This window comes from Centrocercus urophasianus, unplaced genomic scaffold (genome assembly GCF_019232065.1).
Source record: "Centrocercus urophasianus isolate 14NV4802_14NV808 unplaced genomic scaffold, USGS_Curo_1.0 seq_21, whole genome shotgun sequence".
Taxonomy (NCBI): domain Eukaryota; kingdom Metazoa; phylum Chordata; class Aves; order Galliformes; family Phasianidae; genus Centrocercus; species Centrocercus urophasianus.
Window position 1 is genome coordinate 1,497,397 of NW_024884767.1, and position 19,665 is coordinate 1,517,061.

A 19,665-nucleotide genomic window follows, 5' to 3' on the forward strand; every position below is an offset into this window, starting at 1 on the left:
CTACTCAGAAAATAAACGTCACTTTCTGAATATGCTACATGGAAGCATCTAATGCAGTATTTTCTTCTTTTTCTCCTGTTACACTCACTCTGCCTCCTGAAGTAGGTGAATTTGTGCTTACCATTATAAGGCCCTTCCAGGAAATTTCTAGGCAAGGCAAGGCAAAAACAGCATCTCTGATCTGTCTTTCATGGGATTGAGTCATTTTCTATGAGGCAATTATCAAGACACAAACACTTTTTTTTCTGTATTAGTCTCTACACGATCTTATTAAATGAAGACTATAACTTGATAAAGATACATGCTGACCATTGTTTTTATGTAGTTACAGTTTAGAATTTCAAAATATGAGCAGATTTCTTAAAAATTTGTTAGTAATTTACTTCATGGCCTTTTACAGCAACTTTGGAGTACAGCTGCCTTTAAGAAAAGATATTTCTACCAGAAATAAATATCAACTTGTTTCTTGTCTGAAATTTTCTAGCTTGGTCCTGAGGAGTTTAATTTTTTTTAACCTGTTAACAATCACATAATGAAGAAATGTCTGCATGTTCGGAATATCTCTCAGCAGGAACACAGTTCTCAGTGCTTTCTTCCACAGTCATAGCCATGAATAGACTTTATCCTTTTTATTACCTTATAACTACTCCTATAGGACCTTATTACTGTATTGCAAAGTTCTGCACAAACTGTTAAACCTTACACATAATCTATAAGAAGATCTGCATTTCACACCCATTCAACATGTGCTTAGCCTTTGGTCTTTTGCATTTTAAATCTGGAATTTCTGAAAGCAATACTATTATATTAGTGCAACTATCCAACACAGCATCACAAATCTGGCACACTCTTTACAATCTGACACCACCACCTCAAGAAGCTATATTCAGATGTCTGAACTGCTCTATAAGTTCTTTAGTTATTTATTCCACGTTCTGTACTGACCACAGTAGTCACCTTCTTTATTACTCTCCTGCATTAGGTTCTGAAAAACCTCTTGATAGCCCAGTCGGATTCTTTTCCTTTCAGTAGCCAGGGCATGCTCCAGATGGTCTTCTGCAGACAGAAGCTTTACAGGTTCTAATGCAATCTATACAAATTAAAAAAAAATAATAATAATAAAAAGGCTCTTGATTCTACAATCATACTGTGCACTTTGAACTCAAAATACCATCAGCATTTTACATAATCTTTTGTTATCAATTGTCGAAGATGACACGTCTGATTAATACAAACAAGAATAGAGCTAAAGTTCAAGGGATACTGCATTATCTTTTCAGAGTCATTTGTCAAAACCCAATGACATTCTTTTAGCTTTTACATGTACTTATCTATGATAACACATGCAGTTTAAATAAACAAGCATACAAACAAATACATAAAAAAAAAAAAAGACCTTAACATATATTACTTGTGTGATTTATTTACAATATCAGGCGCCAGAAACCTAAAAAGAATGCACAGGCTCTGTAACACAGACAATACCAATATTCTGCATCACACGGTAGTGCTGCCATTATTTCTCAGTCTTAAGAGTCTTTACTCAAAATGCTTTTTTAGTTTTCTTGCCTCATCTCTGATCTTACTTGAGAGCTTCCTCACCTTTTCCAAATGTCTCAGCTGAAAGATGGTGAATGTATGCTGTTGCTCTCTGCACAGCTTTGGCAACAATTGCTCAGGAAAAAAGGGTTTGAAAAGAATGTTCTTTAATTTCCCCAAGACCTTAGTTTCCAATGGAATTAGAACTGAAGTCTTAAATTCTCTCTGGCAGTCCTGTCTTAAACCTAGTCATAGTTAATCATCACCAACTTAATCCTGAAATAACCCTCCTGGAAATTTGGGCAAAAGGTAAATTGGTTAATGCCATGGCTATGATATCAAATGTTTAATAAACAATCTTTACTTCATAACATTTTAGTGCTCTCAGATTAACCAATTTAGCTGTCAATCTTTCAGAGGTAAACTGAGCTTTAGTTTTGGTAAAAGTGCTCTGAACTGTTTCTTCAGCAAGCTGTCATGTATTGTTGCAAAAAAGAAAAGAAATAGCTGGGGCCCTGTGCGATCAGGTGGGTGGCAAAGATGCCAATGGCAGTGGTTGGAACTGGGTGGGCTTTAGATCCCTCCAACCTAAGTCATCCTGTGATTCTGTGATTCTATGATTCTGTGACTACTCTCTACCAATCTCCAGTCAATATTTTAAAAAGGCAGATGCATTTTTATAACGCATTAAGAGACAAGAAAATCAGAAAAGAAATATGATTCTAGCAATTTGTGTTATAAAGAAGACTACATACAAAAGAGTTTATTAAGAAGATCTGATGAGTATACAGCCTCTCTCACAGGAAAATATTAGAAGAACAGTGGCTGCTGAGCACAGCAATGGGAAACAGGCCGAACAGCACCATGACTGACTACTGAACATGTCCAGGGGGCTAGACACTGAGGAGAATAAACAACAGTGGCATGAATGCTATTTTACATAAATGCTTAATAATTAATTTACACTGGAAGACAGCTTAAAAAATTTCTTCTATCTGAATAGTGGTGACTTTGAACAATCTCTTCAAAAGAGGTGAAGAATGAAAAAGAAAAAAAAAATACATGAACTCCCCCAATCCCTCTCATGTATGTAAATCAATTTCTGAAAAGGAGAGAGATGGTGCAGACTCAAAGGAATATTTCTTCCATGCATACGTCTGTCAACACTGAGCCCTTATAATGGCACCAGTTCTACTACTAGTAAATGTGCAACAAAAAGTGGAAAAAATTATAAAAAGCTAAGAATTTTAGATGTTGTAGTTGTGGAAAAAGCACTTTCTTTATTGTCAAGACTTTATGCTGCTTTTCTACTATTAAACAGAATAAGCTCTTATCTGTGTTTTCCCATATTTCACAATATAAAATTTGGAATATCTCAGAGAAACCTGGTCCCAACTTCAACCACAGAACAAAACAAAAAGAATACCTTTTCAGGACCAACTGGCTTGACTACATATGTTGCATATGCCACACTCACAATTTTTTCAACATTAGTCAAAACATCCTGCACTGTAACGTTGATGCCAACCTACAGGGAAGGAGGTAGTAAGACAAGGGGACAAAAGAAGTAATTACACCACTGTCAGTTGAATTGAGATAAAGCAACACACTGTGTATCAAATTAATCACATCCTGCCTCTTAAACCTAAAGGAAGAAAGTAAAAAGACTGATCTGCTATCACTGATAGAGCTCCGAACATTTAAGAATATCAGTATTCTCTGACCCCTGAAAAGTTTTTAGTATATGGATGCTTCCTATAAGTTACAGGGTAAAACAAAAAGCAGGACAGACATTTAGTTTATGGATATCTAATTACCTGTATATCGTTTGGAGTCCTCATTCAAATCTACTACATGTATGAAAAATTAAATCTTTATAAACATGCAGAACACTTGAAGAAATTCATTTGAACCTCTGAAAAAGGCCTGATGTGCATCAAACTTTCTGATGTTTTATTTTTAAACTGTGTTTTAAATTACTCTTCTAGAATATGCATAATTCCCATTGATATTAAGAAAAACTGGACTTGGGCAGAAGTCAGAAAAAAGTATCCCTTACCCTGAATTCTCATTTCAAATGATTGGACAATGCATTGTTACAATATAAAGAACATGCACTCCACTGAGAAAAATACTCCCATATAACAAGTTTCAAATACATTTACAACTCCACGTATTCAGTAGACCCTGGCTTTGACCCAGATCCCTTTGAGGCTAATAGCTTAGGACTGGACTAACACCATCTATACCATCCTGTCCATAATATCTGCCAAATATTCTAAGTCTTCAGGGCTTAGTTTCTACTTTGACATGGATTGTTTAACAGCCAACACGGAATTACAGTAGTAATTATGAAACTAGAGTTTGATTAAGCAGCACTGATTTTTTTAGATCTGTAGAAAGCACCTTCTGAAACTAGTAAGGCTAGGCTCTTGTATCCCTCCTCCCATCTCTCTTCTCTGTACCTGAGGCATCATTATGTGGTAAATACAAGTGGTAAGCTCTTACCTCCATGCTGGTTTTGAATGCTCTGTTCACCTTTGCTTTGATGGTAATAACTTGTCCAACTCTGTTAAGAAGAGTAAAATCTTCTTATGGTTAATAATGGTTTACAAGTCCCTTCCTCTATAGGTATCCATAATAGTAGAGAAGAAAATCTCTGGATGAAACTGTCACTAGCTGTGATCAGTTTGTACCTTCTACTGGGCACCACAAATGCAGTGAAAAAGGTTATGCGCAATTATTTGTAAGTCAGGCTTCAATCATACTCAACATCATGCTCAATAATGATTTCAGTCACTCAGAAAACTGCATAAACTTATCAATCAGTATCCTTGGTATGCTCAGCACCCAAGTCCTTAATACTAGATTCTGCTTTTGCTCAAAGGCATATCTTGCCACAAAAATTACATCAAGTTACTGAGCATATCTAACTGCAAAACTGCATGGGATATGTTCTATACACATTCTCTAGCATACACATACACAAACACTAGCAATTATTTCCAGTCTGTGCTCCATTCCCAAATCATTTAAGTTTCTGAAGGATGTGAAAGGAGTTCACTTTCTGTGTTGTGGGCGTGCAGGGCTGCAGCAGGCCCTTCTGTCCTAGCAGCATGCTTCTGAACAACTACTGCTCTTTTTCATTTGTCTACACGGAATATCTAAGCAGAATAATATATTTTCATCTACATAAAATCAATTGGCTATGAAAACATATTCTTTCCTTACGGAACTTGTAAAATGCTTCTTATATACTAAGACTGACTCTTATTTTTAATATCCTGCTACTAGGCAAAGTTGAAAGAGGGCAGCCTCCTTAAGAGGCTCGATAAGAGCCGTATTATTGAGCACCTTATTGATATGCATGGTGAGAACCACAGCTGAAATAAAAGGCCACTGACTTCATGGAAATCAGACTGACTTAAAGCTGCTAAGGATCAGATCCAGAGTGCAGCAAGCTTCATCCAGATAGAACTCGACAAAAATTTGCAACTTAAGAACTTGGCACTGTATGATCCCAGTTTATTTAAAGTATATATATTTATTGTTTCTTTCCAATTTAATGAATAGTGTTTTGATATGTAAAGGTATGCCTTTTATTAAACTACTTCTCTTACTCCCAGAATTTCAAGAAAGTTGTTTTCAAACACTAAAATGGAAAATAAGAAATCTGTTCCTTTACAGCACCAGACAAGGAAAATGAACTGCATACAAATTTTCTCTTTCTTGTTCACATTTCAAGAATGCAAGTGGGAACCTTTGCATAGACAGGAAAAAAAGTGGTTAGAGGTATGATTTAGGACCTTTTGCAGACACATAGCTTTTCAAGATATGTAGAAGCTTTTCTACTATGCACAAACATTAACATAATTCCAGGCAATCACCAGTTAGAAGTTTAACAGAAGAAGTGATGAATTCTGCACCTGACACAGTGCATACGTACAGATTGGGGAACGAGCGGCTAAGAGCAGCTGTGCAGAAAATGATCTGGGGCGTCTGGTGGCAGCAAGGTGAATGCGAGCCGGCGGCGTGCCCTGGAGCCCAGAGGGCCATCCAGGCTGGGGTGCATCGGGCCCAGCGCTGCGAGGGCAGGGGTTGTGCCACTGTGCTCTGCGTTGTGCGGCCTCACCTCCAGCACCGCGTGCGGGCGGGCGATGTGAGAAGGACGCGGAGCTGTCAGAGGGTGCCCAAGGGAGGGCTGCGAACGCGGAGAAGGGTCTGCACGGAAAGGTGAATGGGTTTGCTCAGCACAGAGCAGAGGAGCTGAGGGGAAGCCTGATGGTGGCTGCTGCTCCTCACAGGGAGTGGAGGGCAGCGCTGAGCTCTGCTCTGTGACAGCGACAGGGCCCGAGGGAACAGGTGGAGTTGCGTCAGGGGAAGGCAGCTGGGGTGAGGGAAAGGGTCTGCGCCAGAGGGTGGTGGGCATGGCACAGCTCCACAGGGCAGTGGGCACAACCCTGAGCTGCCAGAGTTCAAGAAGTGTTTGGACAGCACTCTCAGCCACAGGGTTTTGGACTTTCCTCTTTTGGAGCTAGGAGTTGAACCCTGATGGTCCTTCTTCCCCTGAAGATTCTATGTCTATCACAAACTCCCAAGAGGATTACAGTAATATAGTAATAAAGGTAATGAGAAGCACAAGGTCAAAAAAGATAAATTCAGTAGATAGACTTGACTATGGCACACACTATTGGCAAGTATCATGCTTTCCTCTAAAGAGATTGAGTTCAGAGAGTTGTGGACAACATCACAGTACCTGCGAACATCACCAGATTGTCCCCAAGGTCCCCTACCTAGCAGGGACTGCGTTAGTCTCTACCCCAAAGAGTACTTCACTATTCTCCACAAAAGATTGTTTCTGACCTTTGCTAGTAATAGCTCCCTGGTGACTCTTCCTCTTTTTGAGAACATTGCACAACAGAGGCTGGAGAGGTAGGACTGGGTCTGTTGATGTTAGACGAAGTGCAGAACTTGAGGGAAGTATATAATAAAGTTGAATGTGATCTCACTCAACCTGAGGAGCTAGACTTGCAACAAGACAGGTTTGGATTTCAGAGACATTATACTGCCTGACTGACTTACATCTCCCCTGGTACTCCAGTCTGTCTACCTGAACTCACATTTCATTGCAGAAGCATGTCCTCTGGGGTCAATGGCCATATCAGAAAATAAAGATGTCAGAATGGAGATCGTAGTGCAGCATGATCAAGAAATGTCTTTCTATGTACTTTCCAGAGCTGTTTCAAAATGGAATTTTTTACACTATATCATGTATTCTGTCTTCGGAAAAACCAATTTATCTAAGACAAGACAGCTGATTAGCTTGGGCAGAAGTCACAGAACATCACACTTTCTCTTGTAACTGGCAGGAGTCTGAAATCTATCAGAACAACTCAGAGTATTAGTGAAAGTGAAATGTCATTTAAAGTCAGATTTTCTTATTGAGCTGCTGCATTTTAAAAGACAAGGAAGAAGGATTTATTTGTTATCATGACATAAAGCTGAGTTTAGCAATATATGGATGCACAATGAGAAGTTGTGTTTCCATGCCAATTGACAAGATATAAGCACAGAAGAGTTAATCCCTACAGAACATCTGGCAATCTTGAGTTAGGTGAATAAAATTTACAGCCTGCAACTTAAAATTTATAAAATACAAGAGCTCTCCTACTCAAAATGTTTGCATAATCTGGTAAAGTTTTGGAAATATAAGGGCTGACCTGAGTCTGAAGAATAATTACTGACATGACTTCACTGTTACTAGGCTTGTGCATAACTTAAAGTTAATAATGAAAAACTGGCACTGTAACTGGAAGTAGAACAAGAAAAATAGTTAGAAACAAATCGGGAAGGACAGTATCTTCTTTAGAAGCTTGGGTCTGCTTTCAGAAACAAATCTGAAGCTATTGAAGTCTGAAATACTGTGGCAGAAAGAAAAACATTGCCCTGACTTCACTTGCAGGACCAAGTCTTGCAGGATTCACTTGTGATTACAGTTTTCATGAACAGACATTTTTTTCCTAAGGAAAAGTTTAAAACCACAAAACAAATACAATTAAGACAAACATTTTAAAGCTTCTTGTACAACAGATAAAGAACAAACTGTGATTTCAACATGATCATATTCACCCACTATACTACTGCTTCAGGTTCTCATCTTTGAAGCCACTAGTCTGAAAACCTGTTGTTTAGCAGTGTGAGTGGATGCTTATTTTATACTCATGTTCTGTTTTCAACTAACATCAGCTGTACATCTGACAGGCAGTGTTTCTTGGCTTACTATCATGATCATCCCTGCATGTACATAGGCAGGTAAGCAGTTCTACCCCATTTGTGCCGTCACTTATGTACTCATTAATTTCTAGTTTGTAAGATGCAAATACACAAATGAGAAGTTCACAGACCATTTTTCTTCTTTTGTTTATGTCTTGCTGCTGCAGCAGCTCATGTTCTGTAATATGACTAACTTCCACACATAGTTTTGCCTATTTAATTGTTAACAAACCATGGCTTTTACATAAATGGTTCATTACAGCATTAACGACAAGTAATGACTGTAAGTTCACAGCAAGATAAAGTTCAGGAAAAAAATGTGCCATTTCCTCCTACAGTATCTTTTTTTTCCTTGGAAAATCGTGAAAATAATCACAAATGCAGAACATTTGTTTTGCTATCAGAAGATTATTAGAAGATTTTTTTAGGAAGAGCTGATTGAAAGATGGTGAGAAAAAGGATTTGTGATACAAATGATAGAAAAAAATCATAGGTGTGTCTTCCTTATTTAGTGAGATAAGTAATATTGTGTAGCATTCACATAAACTGCAGTAGATCACTAGGCCACTGGTTTCTCACCTGGTATCGATGTTTGCAGGTCAAGTAAGTACAGGTTATTTTGGACTTTAGAAATTGATTTGTTTGTAGTAGTGTCAGGCTATCACAGACAGAAAAAAGCATTCTGGAGACTGAACCCTTTAACTTTAGAGAGTATACTGGCCCATTTTACCATGATTTTACAATGCCTCATTTTATCTCTGCCAAATTAGAAATTCTAAAGTGAAAACATTCGATGATTGCTAGCCGTTTCTGTACCTGGCAGCCTCTTCAAACTGTATGTCATCCATAGATGCTGTCACACAAGACACACCAGCATGTTTCTCAGCTTCAAAAGAGACACAGGACACAGAGTTACTACACTGCTCTAGCAGCAAGCCATTCACCTACATACTCATACACGTGCATCAGAGACAGAGATGAAACACACCCAGTTTGTCTTCTGATCATCCCAAGGCAAATATGCAGTAAACTCTTTTGAAAAAGAAGGAGCTAAATAAGAGAAATACTTACCATGAAATAAGGGTAGTATCAAGAGATGAGTCTGGACTATTATAATGATTCTCCTGAGTTTGAAAGTTCTGTTTAAAGTATTCTGCTAAAAATGGACACTGATACAAGATAGCTAACAAGCATGTTCCAGGACAAAAGTATTAGTAGGTCTATAGCACTCCCAGCAATCACCTCAAAACTAGGATGCTTTGAATCGTGGCAATGTTAAATCTGCATAAAAACTTTGTTACGTGAGAATTCCAAGACAAAGGAAAATGATTTACTGCCTTGATAGCATGGTAGCAGCAGTGGCAAGCAGGTATGTGCATGCCTTCAGTGTTGCAGTAAATGCAGGAACTATATATAAAAAAAAATGCAATCAAGATTCAAACATTAAAGTAAGTATTTACTTTGTATAACAATTGCAAAATACTATTAGCAAAATCTGTACTATGCTCTCCATCTCTCTAAGACACAGTTACGAAAAATAACATCTATATTAATAGCATTAATCAGGAAAGTTAACTATAAAAAAGGGCAACGTCTATACTGTTAACATTCGACAGTTCAATAGTTATTCTTTTAAAAGCAAGTTATTGCGATTTACCACTTATTTGACAACAGCACTAGAGTTTAATGTCACAGGCTCAATCTCCAGCACCTCGGGGGCTGTGCAAACACCAGAAACCCCAGCTCCAAAAAGTTTCCTGACTGACAAAGGCTAAAAATGCTGATGGTAGTGCTCTGCCAAGAGGTAGGGGGTCTCACTCACAAGAAGCCTAACAATATTTTTAGTGATCTGTGCAAGAATAAGCTTGGAGGGGTAAGACAGAAGATAGTGCATGCGTTATCATAGCACCTGAGAAATTCCCTTTTAAAACATGATTGTGAAACACATGAAGGCACTCATGAAGAACACATTGATCCACCCAGGGTAAGAGGTCCCTATCGACTATGAAGCTGGAGTTTTAATAGAAGATAATGAACATGACAGCGATATCTTGTAAACTCAAAAGTGGAGCAAGAGGCCAGCTGGGTCAAGCCTGAAGCAGTAGGACACAGAACACGGGTGTGACACTGGTGCTGGCAAATGCAGTTGGCACTAGCATTGGGAAAAGATGCTACAGCAAAAAAAATCCTATCTGTCATGTTTAGCATGCTGTGACACAGGATTCAAGTGTTACAAACCCTCTGTGTGCGAAGGGATGAGTGGCATGACTGACTGCTGCTGTTTTAAGACAAACCAAAGAAAAACAGTTAAGGTGGGCTGAAAGGAAGCTCTGCAGTCAGTCTGCAGCTGATTAAGATCGCAGATTAACTTGTAGCCCAGGGAGCAAGGACCAACTCTGCTGCAGAGCTAGGACTTAGGGGCTTTCTGTGGCGAGGAGCCTTTCAAAAAAAGCATTTTTAAGAGCGAAATAACCAAAAGGCTGAAGACAAAGCAATTCCTTCGTGCAATATCACACCACTCAGCAAACTTGCAGTGGCCCTGAGAAGTGTGCCGGCTGCTGCCCCTGCATCCCACTGCTTTCTCCATCTGAAGGGTTATAGAATCATAGAGTCGTTTGAGTGGAACGGGCCTTTTAAGGGTCACCTCGTCCACCTCCCCCACAAGGAACAGGGATATCTACAGCTACACCAGTGTGCAAAGCCTGGCCCAGCCTGTACGTACAGCTGCTCCAGCACAGTGCACGCCAGCACTCAGCCCAGCACAGCAATGCCATGAGAGCACATGCTCCCACATCATGCTGCTCTCCACGAGGCTTCGTGTGCACGAATGTAGATGGCTGTCGGCAAATCATCTCCAGAAGCCATGAGAGAGACGATAAAAGTCTCTGAAGTGGGTGGCTTTTTTTACCCGGGGTTCTCTTTTCCATCCTCCAGTACTTCTCACTGCTCCATCCCTGACTTTCCCTTCACTGCCCTGTTTTTTTTTTGCGCTCCTCACCCTCGCAGCTCCCTCCCGGACCCAGCAGGCCCCTCGAAGCGCAAACCCACGGGCCTCACGCAGCCCCTGGGAGCAGAAAGCCGCCCACCACCGCCGGGCGCGGTGCGTGTGAGGGGCTCCGGACATTCGCCCCGCCGCGCTGCCCGGCCCCTCTACCTGCCAGGCAGGCGGTGGCGTCCATCCACTTGAGGAGCTGCCCGGTGCTCAGCTCCCCGCGGTGGTTGGCGTGGGCCGGCAGGACGCGTTGGCACATGGGCACCCATCCCCCCGCCGCCCCGCTCCGCTCCATGCCGCTACCCGCGGCAGTGTCCGCCGACGCCTGCCCGCTGCGGCCTCCCCGTTCCCTGCTGGGCTGGGCGGACCCGTCCCGCCTCAGCGCCCGCGTCTGAGAGAGAATCGCCCTCTGTCGGCGGGGCGGGCTGTGGGCAGGTGCGCGGTCCTCCTGTCTGCTGTCCGCTGTGAGATGAGAGCGGTAGGACTGCTAGTTCACAGGTAGGTAAAGGGGAAACCGAAAACTGTAGAAGTGTGGAGTGCGTGCTTGGGCGAGTGGTCAGCAGACCTCCCCTAGCTGCGCAGCAGTCTTAGAGAAACAGAAAAGACAACTTCTCTCATTTCTGTTGGGGTAAGAGAAGCTAGTACTTGGGAAGGGCACTTCGGAGCTGCAGGTGACACGTGATTTCTGAGGAACGTGTCTTGTGACGGCGGTCTGTCGGAGGTAGGAGCTGCCCACCAGGAGCAGTGGGCATCCAGCAGCCGAATGAGTGCCACAAATGGCTGCTGCTGCCTTCTCCACTTGGCAGCCACGGGGAGTGAGGTGACGGCCTCACAGCCTCGATGCAGCGTCCTTTTCCTAGACCAGCCTTAGATCTGCTAAGCGGACTTTCCCCCGCCCTCCTGCACCTCTCCTCTCGCCGTCTGCTGAACTAACTCAAATGTCTGTCGTGTCCATCTTGCAGCTTCAGCAGATCCTTTCGTTGCAGCCCCGGGTACTCCTTTAGCTTCTTGCACATCAGAATACCTTTTTCACAGTTGTCAGTGAATTTGGCCTCAGAAAGCACCTGGTAGATCAATGTCATTCTCCTTCACAGATGAAAGGATTCAGAAATGAAGTTACCAGCACAAGTTCACAGAGATCTGTGGCAGACATTCAGTTTCCCAGCAGAAAATTGACTTTTGCAGCACAGCAGCCATACCAGCACTGCTAGAAGCTGGCGGGACTACCTAGCAGGTGAAGGCAGCCTCTGGGAGGCATGTGTAAAGGGGCCTATTTCTCTTTCACAGAATCAAAGAACTGTAGGGTTTGGATGGGACCTCTGGACCTGGGAGTTCTGGTCTGCTAAAGCAGGTTCCCTACAGCAAGAGCCATTTGGCCAGACGTGTCTTGACTATCTCCAGAGAAGGAGACTCCTCAACCTCTCTTGGCAGCCTGTTCCACAACTCTCTCAAGCCCACAGTGAAGAAGTTCTTTACTGATGCCCATTTGTGGCAAAGGGAACAAATGGTCATGGGCAGATGGAAGATGCCTTACATCCAAACCCATAGATTGCTGAGCTAGCCTTCAGTGAAAGTAGTCTTCTGAAATGAGAACTGATGGTGAACTAGAGGGAGCTCAACTCCAAAGGCTTACTCAACCACCTGAGACATTGGCTTTCCTTCAGAAGTTATTTGCTAATGTGGTTTTATAAATGATTCTCACTTTATGGCTTGAGGCCTGAACTGAAACAGTAAAAACAACCAAGGAAACAGGTGCAGTATTGTTTTAAATAGTTTTAAAAGGAAAAAAATAGAAAGAAAGAAAAAAAGCCTAACAATGGATATTAGATTATTCCATCCTAGTAACAAGTATTTATAATGGAAGCAACACAATGTTAAAGGCTTTGTGTGGCACAGTAGTACATTTAGCGGGTGCTGTGATGAACAGGACACTGTAAGAGAACTGTGCCAGGAGAGGTAAGGCATTTTGTTAATAAAAGATGAGCTCAATATTACATGTGAATAAATATTCTGTAAAATAAAGCCATTAGAGCTAGCAAGAAATATTACTCAGTTGTACGGTAGCAGACAGTTCAACTAATGCAGCTGCTTTAGATATGACCCTCAGCCAAGTGAGACCTTATTCTGTGAAATGCTGTAGGACAAAGGAGTCTGATTTAGTACCAAAATTTCACAGAAGCCTATAATCTAGAACTGTTTTTTAGGTGCCTACCAAAATTCTGTCAATGTTTAAGCAGATTTATGCAAGACCGGAAAGCTGCGGAGTTCTTTGGAAAACTACAGCCTCATGTGTAATGGTGACATCATTAGCATGTTCACAGATCTCTTCTTACCAATGGAATCAGCAGGGCTATGATATGCCTCCTGACTCTTTTGGGTAATGTTTTAAATACTGACATCAGTTACCTCAGTAAACTGACTGGAATATACAGCTGTGCGTCTTTGTAGGTTTTGTGCTTCCATTGTCTTGAAACAAACACACCGGTGCCTGAAGTTATACATGTTTTGGAGAGTCATATGTTTCTCACATAGCCCCAGTTACTTCTGGAGAAAAGTGGTGTTTCTTTGACACAGCTTTTGAAAATACAACTACTTCTTGTAAAATGAAACTTTATTCTAAAATGTATCCAAAATTGCAAGACACAAGCACCATTAAACAGATAAATAGACATATATTTATGTACAGAGAGCATCAAAACACAAAACAATTGTTAATATAATTCTTATACCATTTTAATGAGTATCCATCAATAAAACTTTACAATTTAAAGGAGACTTTTCAGTTGCAAAACAGTTGTAAAATCATATGTATAAATTATGTTTACTACAATTCCAATAACAGAGGCAAAGTAAAATACAAAAATAATAATCAATACTGCAAATTCAAATACAAAACCCAAAGTAATGCTGCACAGGTACGTACGTACACTGGATGAATTCATGCAGCTAGGCAGTGCAACAAATTAACTGCTTAGTTTAACTTATCACAAAGTGGAACAACCATGTCGGCAAACAGAAGAAAATATATTTTTGTAATAAATCATAGTGCATTTTGAAGTTAGACTTTATAAAATGATTGTTGAGTGATATACTTCTAAAATCCCCCATGTGATCTGAGATTCCCCAACTCCTCTCCTGCAAAATAAAATACAAATGACAAAAGCTAAAAACCCCACTGTAGTACAGAGTCTGATGTACTGGTACCATGTTGATTTTTTATCCTTGGTATCAGACTTGTTTGCAAGAGTCCATGTCCCTAGGGACATACATTACTCCTTGCTATGTGAAAAGTAAATCTTAAATGTTCAAATGCTATCCCCATTAAGTTGAATCTCACATGATGCGTAGACTGTGCTGGTTTAGAGAGACACAGCTGAGCCTTGAGAAAATAACTCTTAAATCCCTACAAATTACAGAGAGAGAGAGTAAAACGGAGGACAGAGAGACCTCTTCATTACCGAGGTTCCTATCCCTAATTGCTTTGATTACACAAACACAATAACATAAAAGGCTTTTATGGCTTGGATGAAATTTCTTCGAATTTGCTGGGCAAGCGGAAAGCCCATGTTTCTCCACAGAGCTTGCCTTTCACAGTGTAGAAGGCTACGGACTGTTCTGGTTGGTGAAAGGAAGCCTCAGTAACTGCATGGAAAGATACTTCCACAGTGAAAATGCTTTAGAGATAAGGAAACAAAATCAGAACAGAACCTCATGAAAACTCGTGATTTCTTGTGTAGCTGTGATACTAAAACATGGCTGTTCACCTTTCAGTTTTGCGTTGTTTGGTACTTCATGATCAAAAATAGTTAAATGAGAGGCTCATGCCTCATCAAATGTTACTGGTTAGGTGTCTAAGTTAGATGAGATACAATTACACAGTCTGACGCTTTTTCCTAAAGTCTTAAGTGATAAGCACGCTCAGTGTTTTCACTAGGAAGTCACTGCTAATGCTACATTTCTTTGCTGAGAAGACATTAATGCACAGCAGCCTGTAAACTACTGAGGAGTTGCTCCCTGCATCCTTTGTGCATCCACAACTCCCTTTCAAGCCAAAGATAACTTTCGTGTTAATAAGTTTCAAGCAAACAAGGGATGCAGGAAAACACTTGTATTGGGTAAACAAGGTAGCAATTTATACAGCAGCATTTCTAAATTTTCAACATGCAAGCACATGTAGAGAGAAGCTAAGAGACAGCATGCACTGCAGTGATATGTCATTGTGCTTATGTCTGGTGGAGAACACTATGGCGTTTTCACCTGGGAAAACATAAACATTAGACCCAGAAGATTCAAATAGCCAGTATTAATGAAGCCATCAGCTACTATGTAGTAAAGAATACCCCAAAGGTTTGTCCGCTCGTAGCTTATAGATACTGAAGCTGAAGAGAATTACAAAGGCACAATACAAGCCTATATTTCTTGTAAATTATATATATTCATATATTTTGCTCAAACCACCTCAAGATACTGAATGATAAAATATAACTGAAAATATAAACATTAATTGAAAGTTAAGCACTAAAAATAAATGCTTGCTGGAGAAGATAGCTCATTACTTGCTACATTTCAACACTTCCCCGGTGCTAATCTTGTCCACATCTCCTCCATGGCTGACAAAACCCATCAAGATGTTCAACAATATGGTGATCCACTGAGAAAAATGCAAGAGTATCAGGCAACAGACAAGAACGGCTGTATGCATCTGAAAAGTTGTCCATAAGTGGCTACCACAGTTACCTTTGTCACTGCCACTGCTTTACTTTTGGCCCAGAATTCACTAAGGACCCAGAAGCAGGAACAGAAAAAATCATGGAGGGATGAGTCTAGGGTAATTCTCAAAGATAGTATTTTGGTTCAGTTCAGCACTTAAAATATGAAACAGCAGAGCAGGGATTGTACTAGCGTTATCATAAGAAGCATTTCTCAGTTTTTCTATTCATAGCTACACAAGATGCTTATCATTTTCAACACCAAATAACCCACAACTCTGAAAATATAGCAAACATACTTATACCACTGCTGTTAGACTCATTAAAATATGAAAAATAAATTACACCTACATTTGAATGATGAAATTGTATGGCAACTTTGGAGGCAGCCGCTCTTTGGAGGCTCAGCTGAGACAATGTGGACACTTCATGAAGGTGAAAAGGCGTGAGTTGCAACATTCATATTTTTAAACCTCAGCTGTTCCTCAGCTTGCAACAAGAAGTGGTATGATTATTTTGACATGGTACCCATGGTGAGTGAAGAAGGACAGATACCAAGTTGGGTGAGAATTAAGGTAGGTGTATGGTGCAAGCCTGAGGTGGAACTTAGATGGGCTTTGCTAACCCGGACAGTAATGCTGTCTGCAAAAATCTGGTCTATCTGAAACTGGGCACCTTCCTTATCTCCAAACCAGCATATGAAATTATATACATTTACAGAAAGCGTACAAAAAATCCCCATATACTGCCATTACTACCTGAATTTTCACAATCCTAAATTAGGAGCTTCTAGATTCATTCCTGAAAGCTCTTAGGAAAAGGAATCTAGTCATCCCTAGAAAGTATATACATTAATATCTTAGTTACAACCTCACAGCTGAATTTAAAAGCAGCATATGCTATTGCTGGTGTTGATTCATCTATGCAATGGTTTCTTCATATGTTGCTTTAAATGAATGAATCAGTGCAGACAAAGAATGAGAGAGCCCATTTAACAAACAAGGGAGGGCAGGGATAAACCTTCCAGAAATGTTTAACAAGCTAATTCAAGTTACCCCTGCTTACATATATATATATATATATATATATTAAAGAAGAAAAAAAGAAAAAAAAAAAAAAAAAGAAGTACAGAAGGAGGCAATAGCAAACTACAGGGCAGAAATCATGTTTGAGACTTAAGGATTTAAAAAACTCATCTGGAAGCCACATGGATTCAGATTCTCAGGAGCTATGTTATTCTTTCCCATTTTAACCCATTCCAGGGATGTGAAGCTAAGTATTAAACCCAAGTGTATGCTCTTAAAAGCAATCAGGATTTATCACTGGAGAGGGCAATGGATGCCATCATACAGTTTTTCAGAGGCATCTCTGCTTCTGCCCTTCCTGTGACTTAAAAGTGGGAACTTAGACTGGTAATTTTTAGGTGGCTAAAGTTAGGGTAGGTTGAATCAGACCAGTGAGGAACAAAACCAAGTCTGGAGTGGTGGTGTCAAATTACCATCACCAAACACCAGTCTGCAAGAGCACTGTTGGATGCTCCAACGCAGATAGGCCTTTGGTCAGGGACCATGCACTCCATCACTTTGCAGCTCCCTGGTCTTGCCAGGAACTCTCAAAGATAAAACAGTGAAGTGAGATTTATGACCTTGTTTCCCATGTTTGGTCCTTAGGCTTCTTGGTACACCACGGATTCCCAAAGATGTGCCAGCCTGGCTGCCAGAGACACCTCCTGTGGGGAGGCTGTCTGCACACAGGCACAAGTTTTTGTCTCTTGGTACAACAGAACTAACTCCACCAAACCTCTCAGCAGCTTAACAGCTGTGGAAAACAGCCGGACATTTTGTTCAAAAAGTACTTTTAAAGAAGGGAGGCCTTCAGGTGCATGTCTGTTTTCTGACACATTCAATAAGCTTCAAATTAAGATGCATGCGTGGTATAACTGCTTCTAAGGGCTGCCACTGGACTAGTCATGATCCCCAAAGCAAAACCTTAAACAACTCAGAAAGGTACACTGTCAAGCAGCTTGTTGGACCTCCCATTTGTGCAGCCTGCTGCCCTTTTGAAACGGTCCAAGAGACTGCCCTCAAAAATCACACACGAATTCTGGAGGAGTTTGCAACTGGAGTTTTTGCTTGCCCTAATGCAACATGCACGCATCTGCATATTTATGATGTGCAGGGAATTTTGTATTGCCATACTTTTGAACTCTTTTGGTACGCCATGGATTAGCTCTTTGCTTATTTGCCTGTCAATAATGAAAGTCAAGCACTTACTGAGGAGAAATACAGCTGCACTGAAATATACAAAATCTGTGAGACCTGACACAAAATCAGGATTAATGCTTAAGGTCAGAGGCAGGCCATTCTGCTTTGTATGGATTTTCTATATTAATATTTAGATTGACAAATTTAATTCCAGATGAGTTGGAAAATTTCTCCTTATTTCTAGAGACTAGAGTTTGAGTGTTTGTTTCACTTGTGATATTGAAAGTCAATCTCTGTTGAAAACACACCTACCTAGTTGTTTATACGCAGCCAGCAAGCACTTTTCTTGAACTGTGATTATGCCCTGTTCTCTATTTTTTGACCTTTCTGGCCTTAGAAATATAAAGACTTGGTCTACAGATGGTCTTGAGGTGTGAGGAACATTTTTTTCAATACTCAAGAGTTTTACATGAATGGGTGAAGGTGCAAATCACTAACAAATACTGCGCTTATTCAAAAGGTCAGCCTAGTCACTTAAACTAAAAAATACATGACTATGAATCCCCTTCAAATTTCTCAGGTTGCATTGCCAGTGATAGCTGGTGACAAGGGCACACAGCACAGATAATGTTCCCTGACTGCAACCAACAGTTATGGGTTTCTGTCCTGGCACCAATGCAGAAGCTTCGATACACCAGGGGAGAACCTGGTGTGTGTTTCCCACGGGGTCTGATTCCCAGCAGCAACTTGCACACACAGCCAGCATGGCATTGCAAGATGCTGGCTGTCCAATCGTGTTTGGCCCCAGGCCCTCATACAGGATGCAAACTGAGCCAGGTTTGCTTGGTTGTGTTTGATTTAATATTCCTGCTAGCAGCTTATGTATCCTGCTGTCTGAAATAAGTCCTGAAATCACTAAGCGTGCTTAACAAAGGTTTACTTAGACGTGAACAGCAAGTTTTGATGACAGAACAGGTACTATTGTAGTACACAGTACACACGGCTGCACAGTCAAAGCCACCTCTTGCTTCAGGGCAGGAATTTATAGTATTAAGCAATGGAGACAAGGTTTCTTGCACAGAACCTGTAGGAGTTTACAGACCAAGAGTTGTTGAGGTATTAATGCCAGCCGTTGGCTACATAGAGTATGTGTGCAATGTGAACCAAATTGACAACAGTTTACCAATGCTTTAAGTAATACCACAGATACGCAATTAAATCTTCCTCCTCTCCCTGCCAGAAATAAGTGCTTTCTGGCTGCATGTACGGCAGTAAAAATCTGGCATAAAAAGCTGCTTTGATGTTTTTTTGTTTGGTTTAGGCAAACATGCACAAAATAGATGCACCACAGCATTCTTGGAAGGGGATACTTGCCATAGGAAAAAAAAAAGGCTTCACAATTTGTCAGTAAGCATACAAGGCATGCTGATACAACACTTCTCAGACAGCCACTGCAGAGCAAAAAGGGTTCCTTGGATGCCTTCCTTCTGTCTCCTCCCCCAAGAAAAAGTTACTTGATTCTCAGCAGAAAGTTCCAGCTCACACTGTCCTCATGCCTCTCCTCCCTTATTTCATTTAGGAACTTATACACTTCTCCTTAACTTTTAATGTCAATGTAAATGAAAGCTTATTACCAGTTAATGTACTTTTCGAATTCTCCTAGAAATCACAGCTTTAGTATCGTTTCCTACTTCAATCATGTAGGCTCTGTTTGGATTTTAATTTTCCTCTATTCTGCACAGCAAATATCAACTTCTGTCTCAGGCTATTTTATGTCATTGCTGGAAGTCATCTTGTCTAATGCATAATAAGCTAACTTTCCTAATGCTGAACACTTAACAACAGCTCTCTGGATCTTGCACAGCCACAGCGTTTGTCATGAAATAAATGTTCTATGGTGGGACTCTCGTTACAGATGTGAGTAACTTTCTGAATATTTATTGGGCAA

General features: G+C 40.7%; 1 protein-coding gene across 3 annotated transcripts in view; it reads right to left on the reverse strand.

Annotated features, from left to right (window-relative positions):
* The window catches only part of ACOT12 (acyl-CoA thioesterase 12), a 29,299-nt gene extending 18,200 nt beyond the window's left edge, over positions 1 to 11,099 (reverse strand). Inside the window, exons 1-5 of one of the 3 annotated variants that reach the window (XM_042822826.1) lie at positions 10,967 to 11,099; positions 8,629 to 8,698; positions 4,048 to 4,108; positions 2,966 to 3,067; positions 958 to 1,090 (exon numbers count right to left, since the gene is read on the reverse strand). In XM_042822826.1, coding sequence (XP_042678760.1) covers positions 958 to 1,090; positions 2,966 to 3,067; positions 4,048 to 4,108; positions 8,629 to 8,698; positions 10,967 to 11,099 — 499 coding nt within the window. Of the gene's footprint in view, positions 1 to 945; positions 1,091 to 2,965; positions 3,068 to 4,047; positions 4,109 to 8,628; positions 8,699 to 8,883; positions 10,810 to 10,966 lie in introns of those variants that run through there. The other 2 variants (XM_042822825.1, XM_042822827.1) reach the window with 2 other exon arrangements.
* Between the last annotated feature and the right edge of the window lie 8,566 nt (positions 11,100 to 19,665).